Source organism: Pelecanus crispus, chromosome 4 (assembly GCF_030463565.1).
Source record: "Pelecanus crispus isolate bPelCri1 chromosome 4, bPelCri1.pri, whole genome shotgun sequence".
NCBI classification, from domain to species: domain Eukaryota; kingdom Metazoa; phylum Chordata; class Aves; order Pelecaniformes; family Pelecanidae; genus Pelecanus; species Pelecanus crispus.
The window spans coordinates 30,291,116-30,308,851 of NC_134646.1; the positions used below are offsets into that span (position 1 = coordinate 30,291,116).

The 17,736-nt window shown below is 39.8% G+C and overlaps 1 protein-coding gene across 1 annotated transcript; it reads left to right on the forward strand.

The window, feature by feature from the left end:
• Positions 1 to 1,486: 1,486 nt before the first annotated feature.
• Positions 1,487 to 12,436, forward strand: BDH2 (3-hydroxybutyrate dehydrogenase 2). Its single transcript, XM_009490762.1, has 9 exons — positions 1,487 to 1,558; positions 3,120 to 3,198; positions 6,382 to 6,478; positions 7,008 to 7,116; positions 8,299 to 8,359; positions 9,040 to 9,153; positions 10,263 to 10,321; positions 11,029 to 11,121; positions 12,383 to 12,436. Exons 1-9 carry the CDS (start codon positions 1,487 to 1,489, stop codon positions 12,434 to 12,436), a joined length of 738 nt encoding a protein of 245 aa, XP_009489037.1.
• The last annotated feature ends 5,300 nt before the right edge of the window (positions 12,437 to 17,736 follow it).

A 17,736-nucleotide genomic window follows, 5' to 3' on the forward strand; every position in this document is an offset into this window, starting at 1 on the left:
ATTTTAATGTCTTGAAACATGGTCTGTAACTCACTCTGACTTTAGATCAAAAGAGATAATGTTTATCATATTAGAGAAAGAATTTTTCAGTTAAACTGCTTCAGAAGAAGTCTGATTTGTTGAATCTGTAACCTTCAGGGAAACATGAGTTTTGCTGCAACTTTTGTCAGGGGAAAGCTGCTGAGAAAACAGATAGAATTTCTGGTCAAAATCGGAGAAATTGAGTAGTCTTGTTTAAGATGTAGGACACTAAATTTGACTCAGTAATCTGAGTCACAGCATGGATTTGCGCATCTCTAGATGATAGCATTGGCTGCTAACCTAGGGGAGATTATGGCATCTTTATCTTAACTTCTCAGTGAAGTACTTGGTGTATCAGATTTATGTATATATTTAAAGACTTCAGGTTCTTGGGACACCTTTCTATACTCCTAGCTACATAAACAAATTTTGCTCTGTGAATTATAAAAGTGCAGAAAGTTTTGCTCATTGGGAACCCAGTTAACAAACACCAGATAGGTCGCTGTGTTCCAGTCAAAGTGCACTTACTTTTTAGGCAGTTCTTTGAAACATTCTGTTAAGTAGAATATTTAGTCCTTAAATAACCAGAAATCCTACTGGAAACTTTTGAATCTGTAGGAGTGAGAGGATGGCATTTACTTGTTTATCTGCAACTTTACATGCTGTATTTATTTAAACATAATGCAGCATTTGAAAGCTTGTGCTTGGGCAGAAGAGGGCTATGACTTGCCTTTTGGGTGCAATGCACTGAGTAAGGTGGAACCTCCTAGAGGTTCCCTACCACTTGCCCCAAGCGTGCTCGGGAGTCCCCTGAGAGCGGGCAATGTGAGAGAGGTGAGACAGGACAGAGCCTCATTCCCCCTGACCCTCCTGCTTCGTTGAACTGGGAATCTGCTGTGCTGGAAGATTCCTAATACAATTCAGAGCAGACACCAAGGCCAGGGTATTGTGTGGAATTTATTGCGATCTAGGAAGTCCATGAGCTTGTAGTCTGAGAAGAATAAAAGACAGACCTGCTTTCTAAAAACACAGTGGACAGTGGAGACACTAGATTGCAAACTATTGTACTTCTGTTTGATCTTGACTTTTTTTTTCTGTTTAAGGAAAATTAAAGTCCAGTTTCTGTTATCTGAGCTCAAAAGCCAAGCTTTATTATGTCTCTTGATCTTTTGGAGTTCCTTAGGTTTTTTTGTTGGTTTTTGTTGGTTTGGGTTTTTTTTTTTTTAAATAAGAAAATGTTGAGGCAGTCCCCCTGTGTGTGTGTTCCCCTCCGCCCCCACCGAACCCTGGATGACTCAGGGTCTCACTGCAGCCAAACAGGGCAATCTGTGGTATGATTTGATGGCAGAGGTACTCTGAATCATGCCTCGTTTTCTGGAATGCATTTGTATCTGATTTCCAGGAGTGTTGTTGGCTCATCTCTTTGAAGATTCTGTGACGTCTTCTCTCTGCACAGGTCAGCAGTATGGGTCAGCTTGATGGGAAGATCATACTGCTGTCTGCAGCAGCACAGGGGATTGGACGAGCAGCTGCTATAGTAAGTTGGAAAATGTTTGTTCTCCTGTACCTAAGCTAGGTCTCTAATGCTACCTTGTCCAATGACACCTCCACCAAACAAGTTCTTGAGTTAATAAACCATAGATGAAGCCAGAACAACCCACTGAAAAATTCAGGGACTAATATAGTCACCATGCTGTATCATGCATGCTTTGTGCTGTGTGAATTTCTGAAAGTCTTCAGCTCGGAGCGGTGATGTTAGGCAAGGATAAGGGCAAGATTTGAGAACAGCTGCAACTGCTTTTCTAACAATATATGGTTGTACTGTCTGTACCTTTAATCCAATATCTCTGCTGTATTGTTCTGGGAGAAGATAAGGAGGATAGAGGGAATATTTCCTGTTTTAGGGCTGGATACTGCAAAGGTTCCCTACAGTAAAGCCAAGATGTTTTATCTACACTAACAGTTGATGTAACCAAGTCTATGTGATACTAACAGCACAGCTACAACATTGTTCACAATGAGCAACTGTGAGAAACGCTTTACAAATTTTATTTAATTACTGTTAAACAGAATTAAACATATGTATTAACTTTCTGGTTAACTTTTAATTCCTTTTGACCTGTTCTTCCCCTGCTACTTCCTTTTTCTATAGCAGATAGAGAAACTAATAGAGTTATCTCAGTATCTCTGTAATGTAATCAACAAGTCAGGAAAAGCTCCTGTAAATAGGATTTCTGCCAGACTAGTTAGTTTCTCATGCATGCAGTTAAGAATGCAGAAAACTGCTGATCTTGGCAATTGCATTAAAACACTCAGTCAGAGGAGGAGGTAATTTTCCTGATGATTTCACTGTGTAAATACCCAACCAGCCACGGAAGGCTGGCATGGTTAATGACACTATCCTCTTAAGCTGCATTTGAGACACTTATTTTGAAGATTAGGGGCTACAGTCCAAGATATCAGAATACTTTTGACATAGAGGTTACTATGTTAGCATGGCTGTTCATTTATCAGTAATCACAATGCAGAGAAAGCAGGTTTTGAGGGGAGCATCAAGAATGAAGGAATATCTCTGGTTAAGTATCAAAGAAAATTCATGCTTCTTCTAATATTGCTCTATTCCAATGATTTGGATGTGAAGGATTTTCATAAAGTTTATATACCACCATCCCTTTTTTTATGATTCATGCCTTTACCTGTCAAATCCCATAACTTCATTTAAATCCAACAACACAGACCATTCTAGCCCTATCTGTTTGTAATGTGCTTGCTAGTGCATATGCATCTAATAAGGGCAATAATAATACCAGTTGTTTTAGTGTGGTTACTGTTCTCATACTTTATATATGGATTCCTTACTTTAAGGAAAAGATCTTAAATCTGTCTTATATCATGTATAGTTACTTAGTTGTCCACAGGATGTGTGGTAGTTGATGTCCATTACTTCCTGACATGCCCAGATTAAAAAGTGAGATATCAGCTGCCTTCAGCCAACTTTTATTTCAAGCCAAAAAGGAAATGAGAAGAAAACAGACTTTATTTCTGGTAAGATCTGGAATATCTAAATATAAACTGCTTCTCTTACTTGTATTCTTCAGGCTTTTGCTAAAGAAGGAGCCAAAGTCATTGCTACAGACATCAATGAGTCTAAGCTGCAAGAACTGGAGAAATATCCAGGTAAATGACCTACAGTAGGCATTAGTTCAGCTCTTCGAAGTTTTGTTGTGGACTAGCTGAAATATAATTTGAGGATAGGGCAAACTTCAAAAGGCCAGAAAAAAATGGAAAGTATCCGGACTAACTCTTTAGATGTTGGTATTGCTTTATTCTGTGGTGTGGAATGACAGAGATTTAGCATGTAAAATACTGCAACATCAGCATATCAGACAGAGTATTGTTCCAGGTGTGTGGAATAACTTTGAGTTTCTTGTGTCACAGAAGCAGTTGATTTCTGCTTCCCAGAACAGCACCCATTTCAATCACATTTTGAGATCACTAGGCTAATTGTCAAACGTATCACTCTAAAAGGCTTGGAATGCTTTTCTCTGATCACAAGAACTAACATCCAGGTATACAAAAAGTAGATTTAGTGTCTTGCATTTCCATGGTCCATACTTACTACAGAATTTATTAAAAGGATAGCTGTCTAGTAGAATGCGTATGTCTTCAGAAACTAATTCCACCAACACTAGATAAGCCTATTCTGTTGTACAGATCTGCATGTTGTACTATTCTGCATGTACAAATGCTCAGGCCCGAAGGTTGCTTTCCTACTGATATCACAGGAACATACTTCAAGGAGCAGGTTTTGCATAGCTGTGTTTCTTAATCATAAGTGACACAAGTGTGGGAAATTATATTAAAAAACTATTTTTCCAATCTTGAAATAAAAAATAAGACTTGGATATATTTTGCAACTGAAAAACCTTCTAACTTAATTTGATGGAAGTGGATTTAATGAATTCCTGTTATAGGGTGACAGTCAAATATGCAAAACCACTTTTCTCTGGCACAGCTTTTTAGAGTGAACATCAGTCTCTACTGACTGGAGTTTACCACAAGCAATCCCTTTGTAATTCTTTAGGAACTTCAGGACTTTCCAGGTTCATTCAGAAGGTGTTTAGGAAAGTGTTATGTTTTTGAACTGTGCATTTTTCTTTCCCTCTGCTAGAGTATTCACAAGGAAAGAGGTAATTTTCCATATACTCAGAGCCATTTCCATCCTTTTGACATATGATTAGTTAAGCTATAATTCGTGAAGGCTTGGCACATTGTGGTCTTTGAATTTTATCCAGGAAAGCTAATTCCAGTGCTGATGTTAATCACCAGCCTGTAGTCTAATTGCATCATTATACACAAATCTCTTCAAAAGTATCTATATCATTTCACTAAGTCATATAAAGCCTGTTCATGGACTTGTCAGTTTGGCTTCAAAAGAAACAGATTTTTATCCATTTCAGATCAAATTCTCCCATAATTTAGACATCACTCAGATGCTTTAGACAGCTTTACAGTATTCTATAGAATCATGTACATTGGATGAGACCTCTGGAGGCTGTTTAGTTCCTGCCTACTGCTCAAAGTTGCTCTGGTTAGAGCAGGCTGTGCAGGGTTGTGTTGAGTCAAGTTCTGAACATCTGCAAGGATGGAATTTCCTCAGCAACTTCTGTAGACCCCTGTTCCAGTGCGACTGCCCTCATGGTTTTAAAACAATAATGGTATTTTAAAAACAAACAAAAAACCCCCACCGAAAACCAAACACACCTTATATTCAGTCAGACTTTCCCATATTCCAGCTTCTTACTGTTGCCTTTCATCCTTCCACTGTGGGCCTCCGAGAAGTCTGGCTCCGTCTTCTCTACAGTCTCTCCATAGGTAGTTGTAGACATTTATTAGACTGTGTGTCACTAGTTGCATATGAAAAAATTGTAAAAAAACTATGTTTTGAGGCTATGTTTTTGTTCTGCACTAGAGGTCCCTTCATCCTAGATGCAGGATATGCTGTGATCAGCAGTGAGTCTTAGTGCCCCTGGGAGCCTAATTGTACCCACTAAGGGAACTACTGGAGTACACCCTGACTCCTCCTTTTCCACTCACCCAGATTTCCTCTGGGTGAAAAGTTCATGTATTTGAGAAGGGGGCACAACTCAGTCTTTACACACAGTATGGAGTATGAGTGCAGGCAAAGTGTGTCATGAAGTATGCCTATTCCATGGTAAGGATTCAGCCTTGTTATGGGTGAGAGAAGCTCGTTGTGTTAGATTGCTGGAAGCTACTTAAGCGAAATGAGATAAAATAACGTGTAGGCTATATCATACCATATATTACAGTTCATCTGGAAGAGCAGTTCTTTTACTTTGCTCTTTTCGCTTCTAGCCAGCAGATGGCATGGCTGTTGTTAGTCCCAAAGCAGTTCTGTTACAGGGGCTGATTCTATGAAACAGTGTTTGGAAGAGTTGAGCCTGACCCTGTTTTGCAGTAATTATGTTTCTCAATCTTTGAGACAACTTCTCTGAACAAAATCAGTGTGTTGTTTTTTTTTTTTATATCAGTGGCTTTCTTGAAGGTATGGCACAGGCATAGCCGGGGCTGTAAGTGCTGACAGTAACAGCTATCAGAGGCTGAAATACATAGAAGCTTATAGTGAAAAGCAATGTGTTTCCAGCCCTCTTTTGTTTGATTATAAACAAATAATTGCAAAAATATAAGCATTATATTTTTAAACAAGCCTTCATGATAGAAGCCATCAATTTGTTACACTTCCTCTTCGTGCTTATTATCATAGCTATGACATCATTCCAGGTTATGTAAGTTATTGGCTTATGCAAAATCACTTTCATTAATTAAATGGTATAAAGCTGATTCATCATATCCTCAACTACACATGGATAGGTGGCATGTAATGTGATTGTGAGTGTATGTGGCACATGTAACTAGTTTCAAGTAATTATTATTCTATAACAGTGGGCATGAAAGCTTGTTATGATTATACAGGCTCTGTAATTTTTCAGTTTGAGGGCACAGTGGAATTCAAATTTATTGGAAATGTGTTTATGGTAAATGACATTAGCTCATCTGCTTGTCTGATGCTGTATGACAATCAAATCAGTTGATCTTTTTTCTAATTCCCTTCTGAAATTTTACATAGCATGTCATGCTGTCTGTTGCTGTCCTGATTTAACTAATTTAATCATTAAATGTAGCTCTCGCTCAGTGAGTCTCCATGTGGTGGTGAACCACTGAGGGGACTGTTCCTGGTGAGCCGCTGACATGCATCGTAGATGCAGTCCTCCGCACTTCAGAAAAATAAACTGCTGATCCTTAGCCAAATACACTGAGATGAATACCATGTTTTTCTAGGCATTCAAATACGGGTTCTGGATGTCACCAAAAAGGAGCAGATAGAGAATCTGGCCAAGGAGATTGAAAGGATTGATGTCCTGTGTAACATTGCAGGGTAACCAGCTTCTATTCGATCCTACTTCTTTTTCCAGTTTTCCCTGTCCTCCAGAAGTAGTTTCTTTTACTTAAATGCATTTTATTTCTTTTGTTTTAATGTATTTTATATCTTTCATATAAATTTTCATGTCTTTTCATCAACACTGAACTTTTTGTGCGTAGCTGTGTTACCCAGGCCAAGATAGAACGGCTCTGGAATTTGTTATGTTTTCCCAGCTGCATGGGTGCCCTGTACTGATGGCTTTGGCCCTCCTGGCACAACAGTGAGCAAAGCTGATGGTCTGCCAGTGCATCTTTTTTTAATTTCCCTACTGCCAAACATTTTTTTTGCACATATCAGATCTGTCTTGCGTCTCTGATACTCATCAGGAGAAATACACTGTTTCTTGCTTTCTTCAAAAGAGCTCTTGTCCCTCCTTTTCAAGGTTGGAAGGGTTAGCTATTGCAAAATAGCAATGGAAAATATGCATAAAAAGTCATAGCAATGTAAACCACAGACAGTAACCTACTTCATGCACTTATTCTAGGTTTGTTCATCATGGAACCGTTCTGGAGTGTGAAGAGCAAGACTGGAACTTCACTATGAACCTCAATGTTCGCAGCATGTATCTAATGATCAAGACGTTCCTTCCTAAGGTAAGACTTGGTTGCCTGTGATTTTTTCATCTCTGCTGCATGGTGTTTAAAGTGTGAGAAGTCTAAGTTGTTGCCACTGTGACAGCATGGGCTTTGAGATAAAAAGGCAAGTATGCTGCACTGTATAGGGGAGGCCCTTGGATTATCGTGATCCTACTCTAAAACAGTCTATGCATTGTGTAATCCTTCAAGTATACAACCTATCTAAAGGATCTGGTAGAGAAGATTAATTCAGGGGGTTTGCCCTATGTAATTTGTAAAATCTTTTAAACACAGAGCAGTGAGGGAGTCATTGCAATACAGTGCTACTGTATTATGCTATAGCACATATCTGCACAATACCACTGCTACAAAAGATTTATAAAATATGTATATTAATATGAATTTTATGCAAATCTGGAAACTACCTTGTGAAGAAATTCAGTGCCACTGATGCCAGCATGCTGGTTATATCAGAACAACAGTCCAGTTAGACATTCTAGCAGCTTGAGGATGCTTGTGGTTGACATGGTAACTAGGTTCCGGACTACAAAAATTTGTGGACTGAATAAGGTGTTTGTATTCCTGTAAATCCAAAGGCCAGAAGTGGAAGCTGTGACCATGACTGGATGATGACTACTCTTTTCAGTGGTGTTCCAGTCCTTTTTGTTTGATTGGGTTTTGTTTGTTTGTTTTCTCTTAGCTGATCTTCATTTTCAAAGGTTTTTTTTGTAACAACTTCAGGCATCTCAGGTTTTGACATGCCTAAAAAGGTTATAGCTTAAAGAAATCTAGCTACAATTCAAAGATGCTTGAGAGTTGTGTTTCAGTCTTCTCCAAAGCAATGGAGAAGTGAATTAGTGCATTGGTAGATGGCATGAGCAGATGTCTATGTAGGGTAACTTACTGTGAGGACAAGAGGACAATGATTCAGAGGTTGCTATCTAGGGAAAAAATCCCTTCCTGTCATAGTCTTCACTCCTGAGATGACTTAAGAGAACCTAGTGAGAATTTCAGATTCTGCTTTACTACTTCAGTTAATAGATCAAAAAAAGATAAACACCTATTCATGCCAATTAAGCTTTGTTACCCTGCATATCAATTGCATGTAGAGCTGTTCTGCAAGTTGTTATGGGCTATTTTGCTGGACCTGCAGATGATGAAATAGTTTGCATTTGAATGACATAAGTATTTTTTTTGCAGATGCTTAAACAGAAATCTGGAAATATTATAAATATGTCTTCTGTGGCATCCAGCATTAAAGGTCAGTAGCTTGCTAGAGAGTTCCTTATATAAATCTTTAAAATTATGGGAATGCAAAATAAATATTGCACAACTTTTGAATTTAGGGGATACTGCCAATCCTGTGGAGAGCTGCAATTAAAAAAAGTGAACACATCAACTCTTACATACATGCAATGACACAGATAGGAAATTGCAGAAACACTAAGATGCTTGCCTTTGAGCTTTTGAATCTGTGTCCTGAATGTTTTGTAGCATCCTTTTTGCCAGTTTATATTAACTAAAAAGGAATTACTTCCAGTGATATCTTACTACATATGCTCTTCAGAGAAACAATGAAGAAATTACCGTTATGTAAGTGCTATAGCTATGTTTTCCAAGGAAACCTGATGGTGACTAACAGAAATAGATGGGTGTCTGCTGTTCATAAATCTTCGTCTGCTTTGTTAACTTTTCTAGCCTACTCCCCAAACTTATATTATTGAAAGATCGTGTGCTTTGCTCTGGTGTATCCCTGAGTAGAATTCTGGCAGTCAGCATTCCAGTTAGCCCACCCTTATGAAGACACTACAGGTGCTACAGGAAATGCTGGAGTCCAGAAGCAGGTGCATATTGAATAAACTTGGGTCTCTTTTTTCTTTTTCTTTTTTTCTTTTTTTTCAAATATGTTTCTATACTGCCTTCGTACTGACCTTCTGTTAGGAGTTGTGAACAGATGTGTATATAGTACTTCAAAGGCAGCAGTTATTGGTCTAACAAAGTCTGTGGCTGCTGATTTCATTGAACAAGGTATCAGATGCAACTGCATATGTCCTGGTAAGTATTCTTACATTATTTTGTAAACTAGGAGCAGGTGTTAGAAGGCCCGATTTAGTTTGACATTATTAACAATGAATAGACTTGCAAGTGGCAACTAAAGTTACCAGTAATCAAAAAGAACACTACATGCTTGAAACACTTCTGAGATTTAAAATAGAAAAGTTGTTACTTTTATAGTAAAGCTATATGTTTAGTCTGTTAATCCAGCACATGCACATTATATATGCATTGCACAGTATTTGATGTTTATTTTCAAAGACATAGTCTGGAAGTTAGAAGCAGGCAAGGGCTAGCTAATAGGCTAGCCATCTGAAGTATTGAATCTGATTCGCAAAAGTCTTGCCTGTTATTGAAATTGAGAGTCCTATGCTATGTTGATAGTTTTGCAGTCTTTCTCCTTGTTGTGGTTTAACCCCAGCCGGCAACTAAGCCCCACGCAGCTGCTCGCTCACTCCTCCCCGGTGGGATGGGGGAGAGAATTGGAAGGAAAAAAGTGAGAAAACTCTTGCATTGAGATAAATACAGTTTAATAGGCAAGGCAAAAGCCACACACACAAGCAAAGCAAAACAAGGAATTCATTCACTACTGCCCATCGGCAGGCAGGTGTTCAGCCGTCTCCAGGAAAGCAGGGCTCCGTCACACCATTACTTGGGAAGACAAAATGCCATCACCCCAAACGTCCCCCCCTTCCTTCTTCTTCCCCCAGCTTTATATGCTGAGCATGACGTCATATGGTGTGGGATATCCCTGGGGTCAGCTGTCCCAGCCGTGTCACCTCCCAGCTTCTTGTGCACCCCCAGCCTGCTCACTGGTGGGGTGGGGTGAGGAGCAGAAAAGGGCTTGACTGTGTGTAAGCACTGCTCAGCAGTGACTAAAACATCCCTGTGCTATCAACACTATTTCCAGCACAGATCCAAAACGTAGCCCCATACTAGATATTATGAAGAAAATTAACTCTGTCCCAGCCAAAACCAGCACACTGCTGAATCATATTATGAAGTTACATGTAAGTGTTAAGACATACAAATAGAACTAATGAACTGCATTTTTTGTCATGATTGTTGATGCATTTGATTATTAATGCTGAATTTAAAATTTTACTTAGGAACTGTTGACACACCATCTTTACAGGAAAGAATCCAAGCCCGGCCTAACCCAGAACAGGTGAGAAAGCAATTTATTAGTTTGATCGTGTGCATACATACATTTAACTCCGTTTAAAAAAAAAAAAAAAAAAAAAGGCATTTCTGCCCAGATTCAAGAATGTCCCCTATTTCAGAGTACCAATGATAACTTATAAAAGTAGTGTCTCCTTTGATAGTTTGGTCAGTCTGTACTCAATTGAGACAGAGGTCTTAAAATGCCTTACAAGGATAGTATTGCTTAGTGAATACAGAGAGTCTGTCATCTGTGTAAGTACTTGCAACCATTGGCTACAATATCTAGTGCAAAGTTAGAAGACATCTGCTACTGTGGCATGTGGCAGCCACAAACTAGTGCAAAACCACGACAGAAAAGGCATTCTGGCCTATGCATGTCAAAATTATTTGGGATCCTTAACCATACCAACTAGATAACTATGAGCCCTCATTTGAAGGGCCTGGGAATATCTACCACCAAAGGAAGAAGGACTTATGTTGGCTTTATTCTGGAACCAGAGATTTAGGTCCAGTCTCCTACTATTTTTCAACCCGAAATTCATACCACTGTTAATCTTCCAATTTCTTTTTCTAGTATAAATTCCATACCCAGTGTACTAAAGGAAGTTATGACTTACAGTCTGTTTCCATTATTGCTTTGTACATGTCAGACTAATCTGGATTAAAATAATTGTTTTATTTTTTCTTAATATACCACATGCTCTTATGTAGGCATTGAAAGACTTTCTTGCCAGACAGAAGACTGGTAGGATGGCTACTGCCGAAGAAGTGGCCCATCTCTTTGTGTACTTGGCCTCTGATGAAGTAAGTATGGAATGATAAAATTTCCTGTCACAGTATCCCATGCTACTTTGCTGCATCACAACAGAGGGAATTTGTTTTAGGAGGATTTATATTGTCTTTGAGCTGGATTATTACAAAAGTAAAAAGCTGACAATCTTTTACTTAGTTCAGCCTACAACACAAAAAGCACTCTGAATGTTGACAGTGATTGTTAAGGCATTATGTGTTTGGTACCATTGTCTGGTTGTTTCATGTCATCTGAGCAAATTGACTGACCCAAGTTCATCCGGAATGGTATGAGAAATGGGCTTGTCTGCTTTTCCAAGTTTGCACCACGGCTAGATTATGTTTTAAGGAGGTAGAATTAGTAGTCATCACCTACCTTCACTATTCAAGAGCAAATATTTGTGTAGAACTGCTGGAGGCTTTAGCTAGAAGGGCTAATGCTCAGACTAAATCCACCCTTTCAGCATAAGGAAAACAATAGACCCGCTGAGGTTGTTAGAGACCAAACTCTTAATGACCACTGCAAATACCACCAACACTAATGAGCACACATCAAGGTTATTTCAGATGCCATAAACTTCCGATGAATCTGAAATTGGACTGGATCCTCTGGACTTGTCCAGCAGTCCTACTGAGTGTAACAGAATACTTTAATGGAATTAATTCAGTCTTAATGTTGCTATCTACCAGTAATCTGTTTCTCATTTTCCCCTTAGTCTTAGTGTTCCTGTAAAGCTATTGATTTTTTTTTTTCCCCCCAGTCTGGTCATAGGGCTTTCAACCACGTGTAGACAGAATTCCAGTTTTCCAGTATATTCCAGTATGCTTCAGTACTGCTGTACAGAGAAGAATGTCAACAGCTCGGTTGCTTACTTCACTATTCTGCACCATCTGAATTTTCATTTAGGCCCCCTTATAATTATTAGCTGACCTGGTCAGATTCTGCTCAGCTGAACAGAGCTAATAACATCATAGTGTGAGGTGGTATTCCTGCAGGTGAGATATCTGAAGTCTAGCTTATGTGAATTTGTACACTCGGGATGCATTCTCATCTTAATGCCTCTAATAATACTTTTGCTACACTCCCCTGAGTTAGCTGAAAGGCTTCCATTTCTAAGTTTGTTCACATTTTATTTATTCAGATATTTTTGTAAAACAAAAGAAGTGTTTGTATAAAAAGAAAGCAGTTCTTTAAATTTAAAGAAAAAAATGTTTCCCTGTACTTAACAGCCATGAAAAATTCATTAAATTATAGTTACTTTTTATGTAATTTCAGTCTGCCTATGTGACTGGTAATGAACTAATCATCGATGGAGGATGGAGCTTGTGATTGACCCTACCTGCAAATGGAAATTCATACTATGAAAGGCAAAAAGTGAGGATCGTGTTTCTCAGTTAAGATAGCTTGCAAAGATTTAGATCGCTCACATGATGTCTTTCAAAACACATTTGGTGCATTTCTACTGCTATATGGTCTCTTTATAGATTGATCTTACCAATTCACTTTTCCCTAAATAGTGAAACACTGGAGTAAAACATACTTCATGTGGTTTCATTTTGTGGTAACTCCAAAAAATAAAAGAATAGCAATTTAACGTTCAAGACTTCAGAGGGCAAAGAATATTATTTAAAGTACAAAATCTGAGTTGTGTTTTAAGCAAAGCTGAGTGAAAGGAATTAAATACTACCTTTATTCTCATCCTGCAAAGTATTGGGAAGTTAAACAGTCACCATTAGATTTCCTACTAGCATTGACAGACTATCTAGAGAAAATGGAGCAACTACTATTAAATCAGCCAAATGGATCCTGAACTAAGTGTGGTTTAAGCAGAAGAAAGCAGAAATAATACCAAATTTGAAGATTTGAACATTTGAATCCTTTTGTTACTGGTAACAGATGTTTCTGTGTTAGAGAATATACTAGTTGCACATTGTACTTAAAGGACGTTCTGCTTTGTAATTTGCAAAGTAAGTTCTTTCTGCTCTGTGCTATCATTAGCCAAATGTTTCAGAACTGTAATAGCTGTAGAAAAACATTCTGAATTGTTGAGAAAAAAAAAAAAATGTCCCTAGCCTAACAACACTTACAGATCCAAAGTGGGTGGTGCAAGACAGTCAAACACACTGTAGATACATGGTGTATGGGCCCATGAAACTTCCCATGCATATAGTAAAGAGTCAGTGTATATGCACAGCTGGTTTGTGCAACTGCAACGTCCATTTTCCAGATCCTGGGCAAGGTAGGCTGTTAGAATCGGGAAAACCGGTAGATCATAGCACAAAAGGTAGAACAGATTACTCTGTTATTACTCTGTTATTACTGTTATTACTCTGTTATTACTCTGTTAAAAGGTAGGATCGGCCACTTTGTGGAGCTTGGGAGGTTTTTTTTTTGTTCAAGCACATAACAATTATAGACGCCATCTTCATGAAGCAGAAATGATGGAGAGGAGCCTGCTCTAATGGTTGTTAAGGCTAAAGCTTATAGCATGTAGAGAGCATAGAGAATCACATGTACTTTTACAATAAGTTAGAAAATGAGTACATTAACTAGTACGAAAGAGGTGAGAAATAGAGGCCAGAACTGTTTCATTAATGGTATAGATTATTCCTAAAATGGTCTTGGAAGTATCATTACTATTTTTTTTCCCATGTACAGAAAGTATTACGCAAGGACGTCACTCAGTAGGCATGGATGGGGGTATATGTGGAAGAAGAAGTATTCCTAAATACACAGGTGGATCTTCATGAATACGCTTGACTTCTGGCACATGAGCAAAAGGAGTAGATTTTACCACTCCATCTAGAGCCAATATATTCTTCTTCAAAAGGATGTACTAATACTGGGCAAATACTGTCAGATCTGTATGCTAGGTGCTAAGCTTTGGTATTCTATTGCTTGATTCTCAAATACCAATACAGTTCACGCTAAAGCACAAGGCTAAGTTTCTCTGAAAAGGACTGTTTCTACAAGAATTTGTGTTGATGTTTTTATTGTGATAGTGCATGGTACCTTTGATTTATGAATCAGAAACCTATTATCATAAAGTCTCATGCTCTGGAAAAAAACATAGATCCTGACCCAGAGATCTAAGGCAATGAACAACCTGAATTCCAGAACTATTTGTTTTCCTAACATACTGTTAAATTTGACATGAATGACATGGGCTGACTGCCTATAAATATGGTTACCTTAAAAATAAATAAATAAATTTGCACACAGCCCCATTCATCTGGTTTGTGAATGAAGCTGTATGCAATTTCATATGTATTTATATATATTAAATACCTACATATGTGGGGGGAGGAATTAAAGAATAAATGCTACTGAGTATGATCAGTAATCAGAAAGCACACGGAAAAATGTACAATTTTTTTTGTGTTTCTGGAACAACTGCCATGTTTTAAAAATTATTTCTTAAGCTTTTTAATACTAGCTGAAGCATTAGTAGAAATTATTTGATTTCAAAGATAACGAAATTTGATTTCAAAGAGCATGTCTAGTTAAAATCAGGGTTCTTATTTGTAAAAGTTACATTTACTTACAATTTTAAAATGAGACAGTATTGTGGGTGGTGGCTTCCTCAGGCTCAATATGGGTTTAACTTTCACCTTTAATGATGGTTGGAGCATTCTGATCTTGTGTAGTTTGCTTATGGGGTTTTGAGTGTCTAATATTTCAATAAAGTGACCCTGGCAGCCAAGCAGGATCAAGTTGAGGCAGAAATCCAAAGTTATCCAAAATGGCTCCACCAATGTTCACTGACATAAATGCAAATGTTAAAAGTTCAGCCTGGCAGGATACTGTTTAAGTGCTTTCAGTGTTTAATATGAAAGCCAAAGTCCTTCCTCTGTAGTAGGTGTAGAAGGCTTACCCTGAAAAGAGACTCTCATCGCTGCAGCAACATGGGAAGCTAGCACTGTGTGCTCTGAAAATATAATTAAGACTCTCAGAGAAACTTCATTATACATATTGCATATTGAACTTTATATTAGTTAACGTTTCTAAGCTCACTGGTGATTGTAATATACAGATACTACTCAAACGGTTTTTTTCGTCAAAGCATTCCTGCAAGGAAAGGAGAAACCATCCTCTTTTTACATTGCACTAAAAGCACAGATTTTTCAGTGGTAGTCCAAGAAGCTGGTGGACCAAAAAAACCCAAACTAACCAAACAAAACAGTGGATATTCCTGTCTCTTGCCTTATTAGCAATGCTTTTCATGGATGTGTTAATAGGTACAACTCTGAAATGTGTTACAATGTTGAGGGATTTTCCATCAGACTTGCTGGAATTATTAAAGGAGAATGTTCCTTAATGCTCTTGTGACTTCTTAATTCCCTGGTCTGTTTTTATGGAACCGGGTAATTCTGATTCTTTTCCTTCCACTCCAGTGATAATATAAAGAGGATTTTTTTTTGATTCTTCAGATCCTAGGTCAAACTTCTCTTTTGTGGGGGAGGGAGAAAGAGACTTCCCTGATTCAGAATCCTTCTGGAAAATTTTATGTGATCAAAAAACAGCGCTCAGATTTGTAGCCATCTTAATTCTGTGTAATGCAAAGCAGCAACACGTGGCATTTGAATCTGCTTTCACCTGCAGCCAGTGCAGGTTGCAAAAGGAGGCTGAGTGAGAAGGTCTGTCTCAGTCCCGCATGTGCACTTCCAGATGAAGTGGACACACTCGATTCTTCTTCAAGAAGTAGAAATCTCTTGGTGAGAACGCCATAAATATGCAAATTTTTTTTTTTTTTTAAATTTTCTTTTCCTGCCTGCCCCAATGCCATCCTGCACGCACCTAGGCAGAATCACCTAGCGAGCGGTCCTTCCCCTTTCTTCGCCCCGAGCCTCCAGCGGCAGTGCTGCGGTCCGAGCAAGGCTCGTGTGGAGCTCCCCACGGCCGCGGGGAGGGCAGCGTGGCAAGAGCAAGGCACCATTTTAACGCGTCGTACGGGTTACGGCGCAAGGGCGCGGGACGCGGCGGGCTGGCTGCGTGAGGCGCACGACTGGCGCCCTCCGGGCCGCTCCGTCGCTCAAGCCAACGCGACACCTGTTTGACAGCTCGCACACAGCCGGCCCTCGGCCCGCCTCGTCCTGCCGCCGGCCCGGCACTGACCCGAGGGAGAGGAAGGCGGCTGGGAAGCCCTTTCGGTCTTGCCAAGCTCCAGACGGAGCTTTTGGTGCTGGTCCCAAGCTGTGGCTTCGGAGGAGGGACCGCGGCAGCAGCAGCCACAGCAGGGGAGGAGGAGCCAGAGCCGGCGCAGGGAGCGGGTTATCGCCTCCGCATCTCCGAGCTGAGGGACCAGCCGTGCCAGAGAGGCTGCACAGCGAGCGGCTCCTGCTCCCTGCCGTTCCCCAGGTAAGTTTTCTGCCCCTCTGTCTCCTTGCATCCCCGTCCCCTGCGGCTGGAGGCGGCAGGGGGGGTAAGGCGGGGGCTGCTCGCTGCCCTCGCCGGCAGGAAGCTGCTGGGGGAGGCGGGGAAGGAGGTTGCATCAGGGCTTACTTACGTCTTTTTGTAAATGACCGTGCGGGTTTGGGTTGTCTTTTTTTTTTTTTTAATTCTGCACGTTAGTTGCTCTGGCGGTGGTTGGTGGTATTTTCTTTGTATTCCTTTCCGTACTGCGTGCGCGCAAAGCAGAACGTTGAGAGTCAGTCACCAGGGCAATAGAGCTAAAAATACGGACGGGCACATGCTGCCCCTGTCACGCCGTCTCTTCGGTTCAGCTCTCCCTCTCTTTCCTCCTCCCTACCAATTGAAATCAAGTACAATGACAGGATTAATAAAAACCTGTAACAAAAACCTTTCCTGTTTCAAAATAAGGCAAGTATATTTTGCAGGGAGGTGCTGAAATAAGTCTGTTACTGGCTGGTTTCCATGCTACAGGCCTTAACCCTGTGGTATGAATTCTGCTCCATGATTTCTCAATCACTGATTTTGTTTGTATAGGGGGTAAAGTTTAAAAAAACAAAACAAACCCACCAAAAAAAACCAACCCAAACCCAGGAAAACAAACAAAACCCACGAACCCAAAAAAAATCCACTCTGGTGTGAGTAAACTCACTACTCACTTTGGTCTCATTAATCCAACTGGCCGTTGCTTTAAAGTAGCAGTATCAAGAACCTGACAGCATGAGGATCTGTCACAAAACAGCTAAGGACAGCACATCCACTATCAGACTCCTCGTTCACACCTTGAAACCATTCCTGCCAAGCAGAACATCCGATCTCCTTGCTTAGTCAATCTTTTCTTTCCTATACGCTACCGTGAACACTGCCCTCGGGAGCTGAAGCTGCTGTGAGGTGAACTTGGGTTTCTCAGAAGTATTAACATCTTTTGTGTCCACAACTATGTGATCCCAAGAACTGGGATGTTGCCCATGTAAAGCTGGATGGAGAGCAATATCTTTCTGTCCCTTACTGACATGCACCTCTTTCAGAAGTACACAATTAAGTACATCTACTCTGGGGAAGTGGTCAGGGAAGGGAAGGAGGGAGGCACTAGTAAGTTGCTGATACTTTCTATTCCAGTTAGTAGACTGGCATTTGTGGATTCCCAGCCCCAATGAAAGGATGAACAAACCTGTGAAAAAAACGAAGTGTATCACTTATTTCATTAAAAAAACCTTTGA

Bases quoted from the DNA above. Each gene is read 5' to 3' on its own strand.
- BDH2 (XM_009490762.1), top strand. From the start codon at position 1,487: ATGGGTCAGCTTGATGGGAAGATCATACTGCTGTCTGCAGCAGCACAG. The intron at 3,199-6,381 runs GTAAATGACCTA...ATGTTTTTCTAG, and splicing joins AGAACTGGAGAAATATCCAG to GCATTCAAATACGGGTTCTG. The intron at 8,360-9,039 runs GTCAGTAGCTTG...ACCTTCTGTTAG, and splicing joins TGTGGCATCCAGCATTAAAG to GAGTTGTGAACAGATGTGTA.